Source organism: Haematobia irritans, chromosome 5 (assembly GCF_050003625.1).
Source record: "Haematobia irritans isolate KBUSLIRL chromosome 5, ASM5000362v1, whole genome shotgun sequence".
Taxonomy (NCBI): domain Eukaryota; kingdom Metazoa; phylum Arthropoda; class Insecta; order Diptera; family Muscidae; genus Haematobia; species Haematobia irritans.
The window spans coordinates 125,622,605-125,642,997 of record NC_134401.1 but is presented as its reverse complement, the minus strand read 5'-3'; the positions used below and the strand labels follow the sequence as shown (position 1 = coordinate 125,642,997).

At 32.3% G+C, this 20,393-nt stretch overlaps 1 protein-coding gene across 1 annotated transcript in view; it reads left to right on the top strand.

The window, feature by feature from the left end:
- The window catches only part of Sema2a (Semaphorin 2a), a 260,078-nt gene that overhangs the window by 230,974 nt on the left and 8,711 nt on the right, over nt 1–20,393 (top strand). The window contains exons 8-10 of the mRNA XM_075310277.1: nt 2,759–2,891; nt 7,787–8,143; nt 8,324–8,552. Of these exons, the coding sequence (XP_075166392.1) occupies nt 2,759–2,891; nt 7,787–8,143; nt 8,324–8,552 (719 nt within the window). The remainder of the gene's footprint in view (nt 1–2,758; nt 2,892–7,786; nt 8,144–8,323; nt 8,553–20,393) is intronic.

The window sequence follows — 20,393 nt, the reverse complement described above, 5'->3', positions numbered from 1 at the left end:
TTAACACATTTCGTGCCCTATATTTAGTAAAAATAATTTAAAGAACCAATTATAAACTTTCATTTAATTAAAATTTCATTATCTTAAAGACATTTGTCGTTGAATTGTTCTTTGTAGATTTCATATCCTAAAATTTAGGTTGCATAACCTTTAATATGAGGTCAATATTTTTTTCAGAACATGCTCCATTTTAAGAAGATACTTACTTCGTCCGATTTAATTTAAGTTCATAGTGAAGGTAGAGGGTTTTTACGCACTTTTTTGATGGGTAGGATGTATCCGATCCAGTTGAAATTAGGTACGTGGTGGATGGTGGTATATGGTATCTAACAACCATGCAAAAATTAGTCCATATCGGTCCATAACTATATATAGCCCCCATATAGCGATCCTGTTGAAATTTGGTACATGGTGTTAGTATAAGGTCTCTAACAACCATACAAGAATTGGTCCATATCGGTCCATAACTATATACAGGCCTCATATAAACCGATCCGCAGATTTGACCTCCGGAGCTTCTTGGTGGAGCAAATTCAAACTCATCCGACCCGGTTGAAATTAGGTACATGGTGTACGTAAATAGTCTCTAACAACCATGCGAAAATTGGTCCATATTGGTCTTTAATTATATATAGCCCCCATATAAACCGATCACCATATTTGACCTCCGGAGCCTGTTGGAGAAGCAAAATTTATCCGATCCAGTTGAAATTTGGAACGTGGTGCTAGTATATGGTCTCTAACAACCATGCAAAAATTAGTCAATATCGGTCCATAATTATATATAGCCCCCATATAAATCGAACACCAGATTTGACCTTCGGAGCCTCTAGGAGGAACAAATTTCACCCAATCCGGTTGAAATTTGGTACATGGTGTTAGTATAAGTTCTCTACCAACCATACAAAAATTGGTCCATATCGGTCCATAATTATATATAGCCCCTATATAAACCGATCACCAGATTTGACCTTCGGATCCAAAATTACCCAGCAAAAAAGTAATGAAAAAAATTTTTTTTGAACCGGAAGTGGTGCAAAATTGGCCCAAAAGCTATAAATTTAACATGGGCTTGTCATAAGACGGAAGTCCTCCATTTCAACAGCCGTTGCACTGAATTTGCATCACTCCTTTAGATCCGTGATTTATCCGATCCATTTGAAATTTGGTACATTGTGTTTGAATGTTGCCGCTAACAACCATGCCAAACTTGGTCCCCGGCGGTCTATTGTTATATATAACCCTTAGATAAACCGATACCCAATTACACAAAAATTGGTCCATACCGGTTCTTAATTGTATATGTCCCCCATATTTCAATTCTGACTAATTACCACGCAAAAGTTCATATCGGTTCGTAATTATTTTTAGACTTTCCTATATATACCTTTTTTTGGCAAATAAAGGGTGATTCTTTTGAGGTTAGGATTTTCATGCATTAGTATTTGACAGATCACGTGGGATTTCAGACATGGTGTCAAAGAGAAAGATGCTCAGTATGCTTTGACATTTCATCATGAATAGACTTACTAACGAGCCACAACGTCGAATTTTCAGTGAATGGGCCCTAGAAAAGTTGGCAGAAAATCCGCTTTTTTATCGACAAATTTTGTTCAGCGATGAGGCTCATTTCTGGTTGAATGGCTACGTAAATAAGCAAAATTGCCGCATTTGGAGTGAAGAGCAACCAGAAGCCGTTCAAGAACTGCCCATGCATCCCGAAAAATGCACTGTTTGGTGTGGTTTGTACGCTGGTGGAATCATTGGACCGTATTTTTTCAAAGATGCTGTTGGACGCAACGTTACGGTGAATGGCGATCGCTATCGTTCGATGCTAACAAACTTTTTGTTGCCAAAAATGGAAGAACTGAACTTGGTTGACATGTGGTTTCAACAAGATGGCGCTACATGCCACACAGCTCGCGATTCTATGGCCATTTTGAGGGAAAACTTCGGAGAACAATTCATCTCAAGAAATGGACCGGTAAGTTGGCCACCAAGATCATGCGATTTGACGCCTTTAGACTATTTTTTGTGGGGCTACGTCAAGTCTAAAGTCTACAGAAATAAGCCAGCAACTATTCCAGCTTTGGAAGACAACATTTCCGAAGAAATTCGGGCTATTCCGGCCGAAATGCTCGAAAAAGTTGCCCAAAATTGGACTTTCCGAATGGACCACCTAAGACGCAGCCGCGGTCAACATTTAAATGAAATTATCTTCAAAAAGTAAATGTCATGGACCAATCTAACGTTTCAAATAAAGAACCGATGAGATTTTGCAAATTTTATGCGTTTTTTTTTAAAAAAAAGTTATCAAGCTCTTAACAAATCACCCTTTATATACCACGTATGGACTAACTTACAATTTAGAAGACGGTGTTAAGAAGTTTTAAAATACTTGGTCATCGGTGAGTATTACCACAATCACAATCTGTAGTAGAAGTTTCTATGCAATCCATGGTGGAGGGTACATAAGATTCGGTCTGGCCGAACTTATTGCCGTATATACTACTTGTTTTCTAATCGACTTTTGATATTTTTCATATCCCATTTTTTTACCGATCCTTCATAAAAATAACAAAATTCATACATAAAATATTGCTGTGTTCTTCGAGGCTTCTCTGTGTGATTTACTATTTATTTATTTATATTAAAATCAACATGTTGCTCGATGGTGACTCTGCTTAACTCCTCGCTACCATTTTGGTTTATTTTATTTTCATGCTTATTTGTTGTTTCTTTTCGTCTTTATTTCCAGTACTCTGGGACAAATGCTGAATTCACCAAAGCGGATGCTGTCATCTTTCGTACGGATTTGTATAATACCACGGCCAAACGTTTGGAATATAAATTCAAACGAACTCTCAAATACGATTCCAAATGGCTGGACAGTAAGTATCCTTGTATATATGAGTATATATTTATATTTAATATTCAAATCCGGGGAAGGGTAATCTAGAAATGGGAAGCCTATAAAGCTTTGCTTTAGTCTCCTTTATTTATGATTTATAAATATGTATATTTTTTTTTTTTTTCATTTCATGAAAAATAACAAAATTTATTAAGTGAGTTTGAAAAGCTTTATTACTCATGCAGTAATATTTCATATCCTTTTGCCCTTACTACTATATTGAAATTCCCCTTCGACATGGATTTAACACAAATTGAATGTTGTGTTCTTAGAGCTTTAGTGTTTTTCTAAAATTTATGATGGAATATTATTTTGTATTATCGTTATTATTAGATTTTTATGAAGTGAAATTAATTTTATTCTATTTGTTGTTTAGAATTTTCGCCCCTTTTTAATCTGCTTTAGTAAATAATTAGTTTTCCATCGCGTAAATAAATTGATGGAATAACAACGAAAACAACACCATCATCGACTATGAGAGTGTTTCTGAGGATGAGAATGATGGTGATATGGTAACTATGACAACGACAAAATCAGGAACTACAAGTTAATGTAATTTATTATCATCCTTAATGTTGTGAAAACACCAAAGCTTTGGTAATTGCATTTGGTGTCGTAAATGAATTTCACCCAATCATACTGTGGTTTAGTGAATAAACAAAAATTATGGTGTTATAATTTGTGTGTGAAACTTGAACCCTGAAGGTTTGATTCTAGGAATGGGCAAATTCCACTTCAGAAATATTTGCAACATTTCTGAAAAATTCAAACGTCGAACTTATCCATATATGGTGTGGCGACCATGATCGAATTAGAAAGAACGAAACTAGCGTCCAGTCGTCTATCGAAATCACGCCAAATTCCGAACGAAACAAGGTATCGACTTCAAACTTGGTACAAGTAGTTGCTATTGACGTATATCGGGTGGTATTGGAAATGGGCCATATCGGATCGCTTTTAAGTTTGCCCCCACATAAACCGATCCCTAAAATTGACTTCTGAAGGCAGCCACAATAGGTAGAAATCTACCAAGATGTTTTACTGTTTGGGAGATTAATAGAATTCTTGATGTATTAGTAGATTTTTCAAGACATTGCTCCCTAACTAAGAGGTACTTAAATTTTCTATAGAAATAAAATTTTGACAAAATGTTCTATAGAAATAAAATTTTGACAAAAAAAGTCTGCAGAACTAAAAAAGAAAGTTTTGTAGAAATAATATTTTGATAAAAATTGTTCTATGGAAATAAAATTTTGACAAAAAAAGATAATACAGAAAAAAAAAATTTTGAAAAAAAAATTATAGAAATACAATTTTGTACTAAAAGTTTTCTATAGAAATAAAATTTTGACAAACTTTTCATAGAAATAAAATGTTAACAAAATTTTTCATGGAAATAAAATTTTAACAACATTTTCTAGAGAAACAAAATTTTGACAATGTTTTCTATAGAAATAAATTTTTGAAAACATTTTCTAGAGAAATAAAATTTTCACAAAATTCTCTAGAGAAAGAAAATGTTAACAAGTTTGCCCCCAAATAAACCGATCCCTAAAATTGACTTCTGAAGGCAGCCACAATAGGTAGAAATCTACCAAGATTTTTTATTGTTTGGGAGATTGATAGAATTCTTGATGTATTGGTAGATTTTTCAAGACATTGCTCCCTAACCAAGAGGTACTTAAATTTTCTATAGAAATATCATTTTGACAAAAAGTTCTATAGAAACAAAATTTAGACAACGTTTTCTATACAAATAAAATTTTGACAAAAAAAAAATTTTTAGAAATAAAATTTTATACTAAAAGTTTTCTACAGAAATACAATTTTGACACACTTTTCATAGAAATAAAATTTTGACAAACTTTTCATAGAAATAAAATTTTGACAAACTTTTCATAGAAATAAAATTTTAACAACATTTTCTAGAGAAACAAAATTTTGACAAAGTTTTCCATAGAAATAAAATTTTGACAACATTTTCTAGAGAAATAAAATTTTCATAAAATTTTCTAGAGAAAGAAAATGTTGACAAAATTTTCTAGAGAAATGAAATTTTGACAATATTTTCTAGAGAAATAAAATTGTGAAAAAATTTTCTAGAGAAATAAAAATTGACAACATTTCCTAGAGAAACAAAATTTAGACAAAGTTTTCTATACAAATAAAATTTTGCCAAAAAAAATTTAGAAATAACATTTTGTACTAAAATTTTTCTATAGAAATACAATTTTGACACAATTTTCATAAAATTTTGACAAACTTTTCATAGAAATAAACTGTTAACAAAATTTTTCATAGAAATAAAATTTTAACAACATTTTCTAGAGAAACAAAATTTTGACAAAGTCTTCTATAGAAATGAAATTTTGACAACATTTTCTAGAGAAATAAAATTTTCATAAAATTTTCTAGAGAAAGAAGATGTTGACAAAATTTTCTATAGAAATTTTCTATGATTGGAATGGAACTGGAATTGAACCCATGAACCAACCGGACATTATTTTAACTTATTTTCAAAACTTTACTCCAAAAAATAGAAAATAGTTTTGTTTTACGCTCTTGCTTAAGTGCTTTAATCCTTACCCAATTTCTCAAAACTACTGTTTCATAAATTATGAAAATTTTCTATGGAGTTGTTATACAATGTTATGTCTTAGCGATATGAAATATTTCCTAGTGAATAAAGAATATGTTAACTACAGTAGAACACGATTATAATGAACTCACTGGGAACATCGTTTTTAGTTCGTTAGTGCTAGTATATTAGCATGTCAAAATAACTGATTTTTTTTAAAGAAAATTTTGTAAAAATTTTATTTCTATAGAAAATTTTGTCAAAATTTTATTTCTATAGAAAATTTTGTCAAAATTTTATTTCTATAGAAAATTTTGTCAATTTTTGTTTTAACTTTGTCAAAATTTTATTTCTATAGAATATTTGGTCAAAATTTTATTTCTAAAGAAAATTTTGTCAAAATTTTATTTCTAAAGAAAATTTGGTCAAAATTTTATTTCTATAGAAAATTTTGTCAATATTTTATTTCTATAGAAAATTTTGTCAAAATTGTATTTCTATAGAAAATTTTGTCAAAATTTTATTTCTACAGAAAATTTTGTCAAAATTTTATTTCTATACAAAGTGCTAGTATATTAGCATGTCAAAATAACCGATTTTTTTTTAAAGAAAATTTTGTAAAAATTTTATTTCTATAGAAAATTTTGTCAAAATTTTATTTCTATAGAAAATTTTGTCGATTTTTGTTTTAATTTTGTCAAAATTTTATTTCTATAGAAAATTTTGTCAAAATTTTATTTCTACAGAAAATTTTGTCAAAATTTTATTTCTATACAAAATTTGTGAAGTGTCTCTTAGTTTAGGTAAGGTTAGGTTAGGTGGCAGCCCGATGTATCAGGCTCACTTAGACTATTCAGACCATTGTGATACCACATTGGTGAACTTCTCTCACTGAGTGCTGCCCGATTCCATGTTAAGCTCAATGACAAGGGACCTCCTTTTTATAGCCGAGTCCGAGTCCGCGTTCCACACAGAAGTAGAGCCTCTTAGAAAAGCTTTGAAATACTCAGAAATGTCACCAGCATTATTGAGGTGGGATAATCCACCGCTGAAAAACTTTTTGGTGTTCGGTCGAAGCAGAAATCGAACCCACGACCTTGTGTATGCGAGGCCGGCATACTAACCATTGCACCACAATGGCTCTTAGTTGGAGAGGAATATTTTGCAAAATTTTCCAAAACATATACAATTCTACCATTCTTCTAAACAGTAAAAAATCTACCATTTTGGTAGAATTCTACCAACTGTAGCAACCGTGCTTGTAAATCGTCAGTTGCTGGTTAACCAATGGTCCAAACAGTTTTCGCGATTAACCGAAAATTTTTTCACTGCCCGGTTTCGGTTTGTGCAAAAAATCTACCATTTTTGGTAGAATTCTACCAACTGTAGAAACCGTGCTTGTAAATCTTCAGTTGTTTCTCATCTTCTGTACTTCTATACTAAATGTTCGACTTTCGGAAGTGTTATATGCCAAAGAAGATAGAAATGTCATTGATATACAGAATACCGGTTAATCACTGGTCCAAACGGTTTTCGCGATTAACCGAACATTTTTTCACTATCCTTTTTCGGTTTGTGTAATTGAATCCGATTAACCGGTGTCAATGTTTGGACATCCTATGGTATATACACCAAAACAACTACTTGTGCCAAGTTTCAAACCGATAGCTTATTTTGTTCAGCAGCAAGCGTGATTTTGATAGACGGACGGACATCGATAGATCGACTCAGAATTTAACCATCTTCCGTGTCATTAATTATTTGGACCTTAGTTGAAAATTCTATAACCATTTCTACTAATTTTCGGTTGATGTGGATTTTCAAATTTTCTTTTGGTTCGTTATAAACATGGTAGATTTTTTTTGTTATATGTTATCGATAAATTTGTTATAACCGAATTCGAGAAAAATTGTTGATATAATCGGGCTACGTTATAAACGTGTTCGACTGTAGAAGCATGGTGACATCCAGCTAAAGATGTAAAACCCTTTTCACTACAACAACTCAACCACACAAATTTCATTTTCCCAATCCATGCGGAAAGATGCTTTTGTGAAAGAGTTTTCCTTAAAATTAATTGAAATCTCCCTTTTCATGTTACGATAGAAAATGCTTTTTACACTTGGTCAAAGGGATACGGTTCAAAGGGATTATTTGTAGAGAAAAGTGCTTTTAGTTAAACGAATTTAATTACTTTACATTCCATATTGCATAATAATATAATAAATCCAATAATAATTTACCTCCTTGCCGGCACCTCTAACCTCATCTCACTCTTACGCTTTCATCCTTTTTAGAACCAAACTTTGTGGGCTCTTTCGATATTGGCGATTATGTGTATTTCTTCTTTCGTGAAACGGCTGTGGAATATATCAATTGTGGCAAGGCTGTTTACTCGCGTATTGCTCGCGTCTGCAAAAAGGATGTGGGTGGTAAAAATCTTTTGGCACACAATTGGGCTACCTACTTGAAGGCTCGCCTGAATTGCAGTATTTCCGGTGAATTCCCCTTCTATTTCAATGAGATTCAATCGGTTTATCAGTTGCCAAACGATAAGACACGTTTCTATGCAACATTCACAACGAGTACAAATGGCTTAATTGGATCGGCAGTCTGCAGTTTCCACATCAATGAGGCACAAGCGGCCTTCAATGGTAGGTACAAAAAAATGGTTATTTCAAAAAATATCAATAATAAGAGTTTATTAAATATTTAGAAATAAATAAATAATCTAAGGAGTGAGATTGTAAAACTTGTCCGCAGCTTATCAGTTATAATTTTGTTTAGGGGTTTAAACAAAATTTTTTGTTATTATATCGGATTTTCTATTTTAGGTAAATTCAAGGAGCAATCATCCTCAAATTCAGCTTGGTTGCCAGTTTTGAATTCCCGTGTTCCCGAGCCACGACCAGGCACATGTGTCAATGATACCTCAAATTTGCCTGACACCGTTTTGAATTTCATTCGTTCACATCCTTTAATGGACAAGGCTGTCAATCATGAACATAGCAATCCTGTTTACTATAAACGTGACTTGGTTTTCACTAAATTAGTTGTTGATAAGTAAGTATTGAATTTTTAACATAGAGTATAAATGCTTTAATTATTAAAGATATAAAAAATATATAAATTGAGATAATATTAAAAATTTAGTAGTACTCTAATGATGGTATTTTCAACAATAGTATAAACTATTTTCATATTTTATGGCAAGGGTACGGTCACACTAGGCCAATATTTCTCCAAAGTGTCCAACAACATTTCCAACAACATTTCCGAAATATGTGGTTACCGATTTTGACAAATACGCCTCTCGTGATGTTTTACATTTTATAGGAGCTTAATAGGTTTTGTGGTTTTGCTGTGACGACGAATGTCGGTACGGTACGGTAGTGTAACCGTACCGCAACATTACAATAGCTTCCTAACGATCTCATTGAGATATGTTGAGTTGCTTACGGCCTTCTTTGGCTTTAAAGGCACTGAATCCTAACTACCAATTACAGCTAGGCTATCATAAAAACTGCCAATATATTTTTTTATTATTTTATGTTCTATTATAATTTTTATACCCTCCACCATAGGATGGGGGTATATTAACTTTGTCATTCCGTTTGTAACACATCGAAATATTGCTCTAAGGCCCCATAAATTATATATATACTGGGTCGTGGTGAAATTCCGAGTCGATCTGAGCATGTCCGTCCGTCCGTCTGTTGAAATCACGCTAACTTCCGAACGAAACAAGCTATCGACTTGAAACTTGGCACAAGTAGTTGTTATTGATGTCGGTCGGACGGTATAGCAAATGGGCCATATCGGTCCACTTTTACGTATAGCCCCCATATAAACGGACCCTCAGATTTGGCTTGTGGAGCCTCAAAGAGAAGCAAATTTCATCCGATCTTGCTGAAATTTAGTACATGATGTTGGTATATGGTCTCTAACAACCAGGCAAAAATTGGTCCACATCGGTCCATAATTATATATAGCCCCCATATAAAACGTTCTCCAGATTTGACCTCCGGAGCCTCTTGGAGGAGCAAAATTCATCCGATCCGGTTCAAATTTGGAACCTGGTGTTAGTATATGGCCGCTAACAACCATACCAAAATTGGTCCATATCGGTCTATAGTTATATATAGCCGATCTCCAATCACACAAAAATTGGTCCATATCGGTCATAATCATGATTGCCACTCGAGCCAAAAATAATTTACCAAAATTTTATTTCTATAGAAAATTTTGTTAAAATTTTATTCGGTTCATAATCAAATTTTCATCATTGTCGAAATTTTATTTCTATAGAAAATTTTGTTAACATTTTATTCGGTTCATAATCATGGTTGTCACTCGAGCCAAAAATAATCTACCAAAATTTTATTTCTACAGAAAATTTTGTCAAAATTTTACTTCTTTAGAAAATTTTGTCAAAATTTTATTTCTATAGAAAATTTTGTCAAAATTTTATTTCTATAGAAAATGTTGTCAAAATTTTATTTCTATAGAAAAATTTCTTAAAATTTTATTTCTATAGAAAATTTTGTCAAAATTTTATATCTATAGAAAATTTAGTCAAAATTTTATTTCTATAGAAAATTTTGTTAAAATTTTATTTCTATAGAAAAGTTTGTTAAAATTTTATTTCTGTACAAAATTTTGTCAAAATTTTCTTTCTATAGAAAATTTTGTGAAAATTTTATTTCTAATTTTGTTAAAATTTTATTTCTATAGAAAATTTTGTCAAAATTTTATGTCTATAGAAAATTTTGTCAAACTGAATTATATACGTATTTGATCGATCTTTTTTGATTTAATATAACCACGTATGGACTTACATACAATTTAGAAGATGGTGTTAGGAGGTTTTAAGATACCTTGCCATCGGCAAGCGCTACCACAACTTAAGTAATTCGATTGTGGATGGCAGTGTTTAGAAGAATTTTCTACGCAATCCATGGTGGAGGGTACATAAGCTTCGGCCTGGCCGAACTTACGGCCGTACATACTTGTTTTGGTTGTGTTGTGCTGAATTAATTTTTTTTTTAACAAGAGAAATTTACTACTTCTACAAAAAGGGAGTACTTACTCAAAATGGAATGGATAGTATGACGTAACACTAAAATTAAATTTTTGAAGATATTGAAGTTATAGACAATTTTGACAAAATTTTATTTCTATGAAAAAATTTTGTCAACACTTTATTTCTGCGGAAAACTTTGTCAAAATTCTATAAAAATGTTTGATTCTGTCAAAATTTTTGTCGAAATTTTATTTACATTGTATTCTTATAGAAAATTTAAATACCTCTTAATTAGAAAGAAATATTTTGCAAAATCTACCAAAACATCTAGGATTCTACCAATCTACCAAATAGTAAAAAATCTACCATTTTTTGGTAGAATTCTACCAACTGTGGCAACGTGGCTGAGCCCCCATAAAATTTATATTTTCTGGGTGGTGATGAAGTTCTGAGTCGATTTGACGATGTCCGTCCGACCATCCGTCTGTTGAAATCACGCTAACTTCCGAACGAAACAATCTATAGACTTGAAACTTGTTACATAAATTTGTTATTGATATAGATTAAATGGTATCGAAAATATGCTATATCAGAGTTGGTTTATATGTAGGCTATTCCCAGATTTGTCTTACGAAGGCTCTAGAAAGATAAAATTTTATCCAATCCAACTGAAATTTGGTACATGTATATGCAAGTGTATGTCTTCTAACAACAATACCAAAATTGGTTCATACTTAAAAATAGCCGTCATATAAACCGATTCCCAGATTTGCCTTACGGAGTCTCCTGGAAAAGCCAATTTCATCCGACCCGGTTGAAATTTGGTACGTGATGTTAGTATATGCCTTTTAACAACCATTTAAAAAGTGGTCCATATCGGTCTATAATTATATATAGACCCCATATAAAGCAACCGTTCAAGATTTAGTTTCGGAATCCTGAAGGAGGAACAAATTCCGTCTTATCCGTTTGGTCCTCTAATTGCTATGTGAAAATTAGTTCATATCGGCTCATAATTTTTGATAGATTCCAAAGTATACTCGACCTGTCCAAGAACTTCGTAGTCTCGTATTTTAACGACATAAAATCATTGGGCTTGGGGCATTATTATTTTTTTTTTTTTGCATTGCGTGAAGGCGATTCAGAATTTGGAAATTTAAGCTGTGGTTGGGACTACTTTTAAACGAGTTTGATACCACAAGAGGAAAAAAAGCAAAAAAAAACTAATTTGTTTTTTTTTTTAAACATTTAACATGCAAAACTAAATATAAACGAGAATTATTCTTTGGCTCGAATCATTAGTATAAAGATAAAATCTTTGGAACCTGGCAAACTGTTTGCAGTGTATATGCCACGGAATAAATTGGTCAATGGAGAATGGTTCAAAATTACCCCTTCAAAAACGGAACTAGAGTTGTGCTGCAAGGGAAAAAGTAGACGTAGTTTTTTTTTTTTTTTTTGTAATCAAAAAAAATTAATTGGGTCCAAAGATTTGCACGTGGTATTGATTCTCAGCAAAAGCCGCGGCTACGTTACCTTAAATTAAAATTTGGGTACAGGCCACAAAATAAATCATAACCTGTATTTTTTCTTTAATCCAAGGATCCAATATCGCAGATAATTTAATTTAAATTTCAAAAATATGTGTTCTAATTTAAAGAAAACATTATAAAAACAACGATTTCGAACTTTCTTGTAATTAAAATTTTTTTATTTAAAGAAATTTGTCCTTAATATTGTGTAAACTTCACGTTGCTTAATATTTTGTATTGGATTTGTAGTCTGGTTTGCCAGCACTACAAAAATCAACTGCCCTGTCGATTTCACACAAATATCAGTAAACTCCCAATAGCACTAAAGCCAATATAACTTTATTTGAGTTCATATACTATTGCATTACATTACTTTAATTTTCTCCAATGTGGAGAGCCAACGTGGTGCAATGGTTAGCATGCCCGTCTTGCATACACAAAGTCATGGGTTCGATTTCTGCTTCAACCGAACACCAAAAAGTTTTTCAGCGGTGGATTATCCCACCTCAGTAATGCTGATGACATTTCTGAGTGTTTCAAAGCCTCTCTAAGTGATTTCACTGCAATGTGGAACGCCGTTCGGACTCGGCTATAAAAAGGAGGTCCCTTGTCATTGAGCTAAGCATGAAATCGGGCAGCACTCAGTGATAAGAGAGAAGTTCACTACCATGGTATCACAATGGACAGAATAATTTAAGGACTGTCACCAAACCTAACCTTCCCCAATGTGAGAAAGTTTCCTTGACTTGAATGAACTTAAATTTCCTTGACTTGAATGAACTTTTTTGTGTGCGTTAGATAGATAAATGGACTAAAACAAGAAAAAAATATATGCCCAAATGAAACATTCACTAAATTAGTATTTGCCACAAAATGTTTCAGAATTTCTCAATGTTTGTACATTTCACCACAACTGCGCTCATCTTGAACTTCGTATGGCACTTAAGACATTTTTGAAATTTCGAACTCCAATTCGTCATTTAAACTACACAATTTTCTTTAGCAAAAATTATTTTCTTTTAGAAAAAATTAATTAATTAATTTGTCTAATAAGATTTCTTGAATTTATCAAAGAATATTTATATATTTTGTGATTTCCTTCCTGGTGGTTTATATATAGTGTCTTCAGATATACATATACCATAAGCATAACAGTCAGCTGCAAAAATGACAGTAAGGTTACGTCAGAATTCCCAGGGCTCGACATAAGATGCATGGAACATTGTTGGTCTCATAATATTGGCAGATTTACCGACCACAATGGATTACAAATACAATTTCTCTTCATAGAATTCATACAATTTTTTCAGTTTTTAAAAAATAGTGTCTCATGATATTTTTTTTCATCTAATCAAATATACATATGTGAAATATACAACCCAATTATGTCATATCAATAAATTATGCATTACTTTTCTATATGAATTTAATATATTTCAAGGATTCTTTCATCTATTTACCCTTGCTACTTGTTGGCAAAAATGCTGACATTGCATAATAATAGTATTGATGTCAAGAATACCAGAACAAAAAATGAATTAAAAGAGACAAGAGAAATTTACGGTTGGAGTATAATTGAAATATAGTTTTCATTATTATTATTTTTTTTTAGTTCGCAATTCATAACCCATATATAATTATGTCTACACTTTCATTTGTGTCCATAGGTAGTATAAGTAGATTTTTTTTTTTTAAATCTCGGATTTTGTATAACCTTCAGAAGAAATTAAAATTTAATTAAAAATATCTCATGAAAAGTAATTAATTGTGGTTTTAACCGATTCATTGAAATGTTAATATTTATAGTGACATACATATATATTTGTATATGTTAAAATATGGGATAATGGATTTAACTTTGAAAAAAATTGAATGCGATGAAATCAAATTGGTTTATCCCAGGGACAAGCCCCTAATGACTTTGTATTCAATTAATTCAGATTTTAATATAGCTTCTATACACTGAAAGAAGAAAGAGAATATAAAAGTCGATAAATGAGATACTTGTTTTTATTTTATTTATTTGCATATTTATAAAAATTTAAAAATTACAATAAATAACAAGTATATACGGCCGTAAGTTCGGCCAGGCCGAATCTTATGTACCCTCCACCATGGATGGTCTAGAAACTTCTACGAAAGACAGTAATCCACAATGTAATTCCTTGGATTGTGGTAATACTTACCGATGGCAAGGCATCTTAAAACTTCTTAACATCATTTTCTAAATTGTGAGTTAGTCCATACGTGGTATATATTAGACAAAACAGGTATATACAGAGAAGTCTACAAATACTTACGAATCGATATGGAATTTTGCACGGTACTTAGAGAGACAGAATTGAAATATGGGGGTCACTTATATGGGTCCTATGTACAATTATGAACTTGATATGGGCCAATTTTTGTGTTTATGGTGATAGTTTTATCTGAGGGCTATATATAACTATAGACCGATATGAACCTACAGCAAAAAAATTTGTAAGTTCTTCCAAAGGCACAACTTTAAAAGCACTTCCAGAAGATGCACTCCCAATGATGTTCTTTATTTTAACTACCCACGAAGTTCTTTTAATTCAATTTTTATATCTTGGTTTTTTCATAATTTTAATGGGTAATTTTAAATTTTTTTGTTTCAAGTAGGTTAAAAACAGAGTAAGAATTCATAAAATGGTACAAATCATTTAACTTTTGTCGAAAAAAATGCTAAATCCAATCTGAAAAAATTGTGAATTTTTGAAAATATTTGAGGTCAAGCGTTTCCGACTAGCGTTAAAATCCATTAAAAATTATAAAAAATTATAAAAATTATTTATTTGACAAAATATCACAGAATTTTTTTAATTTACATCCAAAACATTGAATTCGGATCACACATAAAGAAGTGATGCAAATTCAGTGCAACGGCTGTAGAAATGGAGGACTTCCGTCCTATGACAAGCCCATGTTAAATTCATCGCCTCTGCGTCAATTTTGCACCACTTCCGGATCCAAAAAGAACATTTTCATTACTTTTTTGGCGGCGCTTTTTTTGCTGGGTAGTTAGGCATGGTTGTTAACGGCCATATACTAGCACAATGTACCAAATTTCAACAGACTCGGATGAAATTTGCTCCTCCAAGGGACTCCAAAACCAAATCTAGGGATCGGTTTGTATGGGGGCTATATATAATTATGGACTGATATGAATACCTGCATGGTTGCTAGGTACCATATACTAACATCACGTACTAAATTTCAATCAGATGAATTTTGCTTCCCCAAAAGGCACCGGAGGTGAAATGTGGGGATCGGTTTATATGGGGGCTATATATAATTATGGACCGATATGGACCAATTTTTTCAACTGATGGATTTTGATCTTCCAAGGGACTCCGGAGGTCAAATCTGGGGATCGGTTTATATGGGGGTTATATAAAATTATGGACCGATTTCGACCAATTTTTGACTGGGTGTTTGAGGCCATATACTAACACCATGTATCAAATTTCAGCCGGATCGGATAAAATTTTCTTCTCTGAGATGCTCCGCAAGCCAAATCGGGGGATCGGTTTATATGGGGGCTATATATAATTATGGACCGATGTGGACCAATTTTTGCATAGTTATTAGAGACCATATACTTACACCATGTACCAAATTTCAGCCGGATCGGATGAAATTTGCTTCTCTTAGAGGCTCCGGAGGTCAAATCTGGGGATTGGTTTATATGGGGGCTATTTATAATTATAGACCGATGTGGTTGTTAGGGACCATATACTAACACCATGTACCAAATTTCAGCCCGATCGGATGATATTTGCTTCTCTTAGAGGATCCGCAGAATATATATACTTTATGGGTTCTTAGAGCAATATTTCGATGTGTTACAAACGGAATGACAAAGTTAATATACCCCCACCCATGGTGGCGGGTTTAAAAAAGGGGAAGGTCAACATCTTTGGATCCAAGTAAAATTTTTTTTGAGTGTTGTTAGTGTATAAATGTAATTTCGCTTGAACGTTTCAATAGACATTTCTCACTTCTTTAGAACTTGTGTATTTAAATATTCACAAGTGTCCACATTTCCAGCAAATTGTCAATTTTGTTACAAAGCATAATCAGTTTGCCGAATTGATTTAAAATTCATCGCATATTTTCAATTATTACTTTGTAATTCAAAACATTAATGATGATACTGCGGATAGAGAGAGAGAGAGAGAGCGACATTGGTGGGTGGGAGCTTCGTTCTATATGCAGTCAGTCATCAGCTTTTATAAATATCAATCACAACATTTTTAATTACATTTTCAAAAGTCTGCCAATAAAGCTGTATGGCATATAAAATGAACACCTTTAATTAAATACTTACGCCGAAATCATAATACCGTGTAATATGGGCTTAAATGGGAAATGCAAATGCGCTGAATGCCACAAGCAATTGCAATGGCAGTGCATCATCACGCCACACACACACACACAGAAAACACATACACACTTGTACTACATCTCTGCTCGCTGTTGGTCCTTTCCGTCTGTCCATTTCCATATTCCATAATATTAATGGATAATAATAAAAAATCAATATACACGCAATTCTCCTTCACTTACCCGTATTCCAAGAGGCTTTTGGGGCGATTGCAATAATACCACTTAATATTAAATTACTTTTTGATACTTTTATATTTTAATGACGTTATGATCACATAAATGCCCAAACGAATCGAAATCGCATGCGGGCACTTTGTTGCCAACGGTCATTGAAGCGAAATCCAAAAACTGACCATTTTCACTACTCATGGCTATAGCTTTTGGGCATAAATGGTAAGTGGATGCATGCCAGGATTGGTGAAGCATCAATGTATCATCATCCGAGTAGTTGTCCATACTAGTACACCTGCATTTTTCATATTTTTCGGGAATTTTATCATGCACTGAATTTTAAATATGCACAAAGAGCTGGAGCTTAACACAATCACCATGCATGGTGTTGAAGGGATTGAGAAGGGAAATTATTGGTAAAATTATTTCATATACATATATATACATATATACATATATATTTTATTTTTGGTAAATGTGGCACAGTGTTGTCGGTATCTGTTCATATTGTGACGGAACATTTATTTAGATTATGTTACAAGTTATTTTCCCAGCAAAAAAATTTGGAAGTTCTTCTAAAGACACAACTTTAAAAGCACTTCCAAAAATGTCCTCTCAAAGATGTTCTTTATTTTAACTACACAGGAAGTTAATTTGAGTAAATTTTTTTATAACTCGCTTTTTTCACATTTTTAATGGGAAATTTGTATTGTTTCAAATAGGTTAAAAACAAATTAAGAATTAATAAAATAGTGCAAATTATTTAAATTTTGCCGCAAAAAAGGTGCTAAATCCGATTTTTTTAAAATATTTAATGTCAAACAAAAATCATAAAAAATTAAAAAATTATTTATTCGTCAAAAAATCAAAAAATTTCCTAATTCACATCCAAAACACTGGATTCGCATCACACCTTAAGAAATGATGCAAATTCAGAGCAACAGCTGTTGAAATGGTGGACATCCGAAATTGCCACAACTTGAATTTTGGTATGTGAGTATGTGGCCTATAACAACCATGCAAAAATTGGTTCACATCGGTCCATAAATATATATAGCCCCCATATAAACCGATCCCCAGATTTGACCTCCGGAACCTCTTGGAGGAGCAAAATTCATTCGATTCGGTTGAAATTTGGTACATTGTGCTAGTATATGGCCGCTAACAGCCATGCAAAAATTGGTCCATATCGGTCTATATTTATATATAGCCAATAGCCAATCACATAAAAATTGGTCCATATCGCCAAAAATAATCTACCTAAATTTTATTTCTATAGAAAATTTTGTCAAAATTTTATTACTATAGAAAGTTTTGTCAAAATTTTATTTCTATAGAAAATTTTATCAAAAATTTCTTTCTATAGAAAATTTTATCAAAATTTTATTTCTATAAAAATTTTGTCAAAATTTTATTTCTATAGAAAATGTTGTCAAAATTTTATTTCTATAGAAAATTTTGTTTTGTTTAATATATCCCCTGTATAGACTAACGTACAATTTAGAAGACGGTGTTAAGGATTTTTTAAGACGCCTTTCCATCGGCAAGTGTTACCGCAACCCAAGTAATTCGATTGTGGATCACAGTCTTTAGTAGAAGTTTCTACGCAATCTATGGTGGAGGGTACATAAGGTTCGGCCTGGCCGACCTTACGGCCGTATATACTTGTTATTTATTGAAAATTTTCATTCCGTTTGTAACACATCGAAATATTGGTCTTAGACCCCATAAAGTGTATATATTCTGGGCCGTGGTGAAATTCTGAGTCGATCTAACGATATTCGTTAAAATCACGCTGACTTCCGAGCAAAACAAGCTATTGACATGAAACTTGGCACGAGCAGTTTTTATTTATGTAGGTCGTATTATTTTGCAAATGAGCTACATTCGACCACTTTTAAACCCTCAAAACAAAATAGCTTCTGTAACATATACCCCAAACGCATTTTGCTTCAAGCATATATATTTTCAGGATTTGTCCAAATAAAATAATGTTTGTATTGTTGAAACATATTATGTTTCACATTAGGCATACACTGGTAGAATAAAATTTTAATGAAATTGTCTATTTTTTCTAAGGCTCCAATTGGTTACTTCCATTCTTTTACTTGCAGCTTAATCTCTAGGTCTCTCTTTCTAAACACATATATGTTTATAGGCTATTTCTAAGTTAATATATGTTTGAATCCAAGCATATTATATTTACAAACATTTTATGTCCCAAACATAATATGTTCTAACATATTAATATATATGTTCCAAACATGTTATTCTAGTTTATGAACATTGTATGCTTGCACTTAAAAATATTGTGTTAAAAATTTCGGGCTCCAAACATACAATTTTCACACCAAAACATATGAAAAACAGTCTTTTTCGTCCGTGTACGTATATCGCGCATATAAACCGATCCCCACATTTAGCTTGAAGAGTCTCTTAAAAGTCAAATTTCATCCGATCCAGTTGAAATTTGGTACGTGGTATTAGTATGTGGCATCTAACAATCATGCAATAATTGATCCATATCGGTCCATGATTATATATAACCCCCATATAAACCGATCCCCACATTTTGTTTGACGATCTCTTAGAGGGGCAAATTTCATCCGATCTAGTTGAAATTCGGTACGTTGTGTTTATATAGGGCATCCAAAAACCATGATCCTGGTAAAATTTGGTACCTAATCGCGCAAAATTTGGTCCATAGTTTTATATAGGTTTCTAATTATATATAGCCTCCATATAAAGCGACTGAGTCCTTTTGGAATGTCCAAGGTCTGCGGTAGACATAATTGTCTGTGCAGGGCTTCTCACAGCCTTTAAAAAAATTGTCCCGATAATATTCGGCATTTATTTGAATCCCACGCTCGACAAATACGAACGGGGAGCGCTCTCTGGATATTACGGTGTCACACCACATTACCATCGCTGGTGCTTGAGTTCTGTTAGTCAACCGAAGGAGTTCATTTTCAGCTGACCTCTTTGACATCATCTAGTTTATTCACAATCTCCTCAGCTTGGAATGGAGAAAGCCAAATTCGGTAACTAGACACTTTCGTGCAAGCGAAGCAATTCTTTCTTTGTTTATAAATACATCGGTGCGCTTTTGCATTTTTGGAACTTCAATGGTTTTAGTCCAGGTTTATGCTGCGTTATGCTGCATCTGTTCTCGCGATATGTTCAGCTTACAAGCAAGTTTTCTAGCACTGTGGCGCACGTTTTCTAGCACAATTATCTTTTAGAAACATTAAGTTAATTAAGTCAATGATTGAAAATTTTAAACTTTTTAATTAAAAAATTAATTGGTACAATTAACTTTTTAATCAAACTCGGAAGACTCGGTGATGGAAAAATTTTAAATTTTTAATTAAAAATTTATTTTAAATAATCAATCGTTTAATCAAACTAAAAACACAAAGTCAGTTAAGCAAGTAATCGATAATAGTTAAGTTTTTAATTAATACCTTTATTGAGTTTTGCAATTAACATCAATTAAATTTTTAATTGAATCAATTAAAAAGTTAATTGAAATTCGCTCATGAAATAAATTAATTATTTTATTAAAGTATTTTTGTTTATGTCCAATTAAAACGGTGATTGATACTATCATTTTTGTGATTGAAGACATTTCAATTAAAAAATTAATTGGATCAATTAATTTCGTGATTGAATCAAAAGAATTTTTTTTGTTTATAAACCATAAGATATAAAGGCAGATATAAAGTAATCACACATGTCGAATAACTTAATTTGTGAATGCAATAAAAG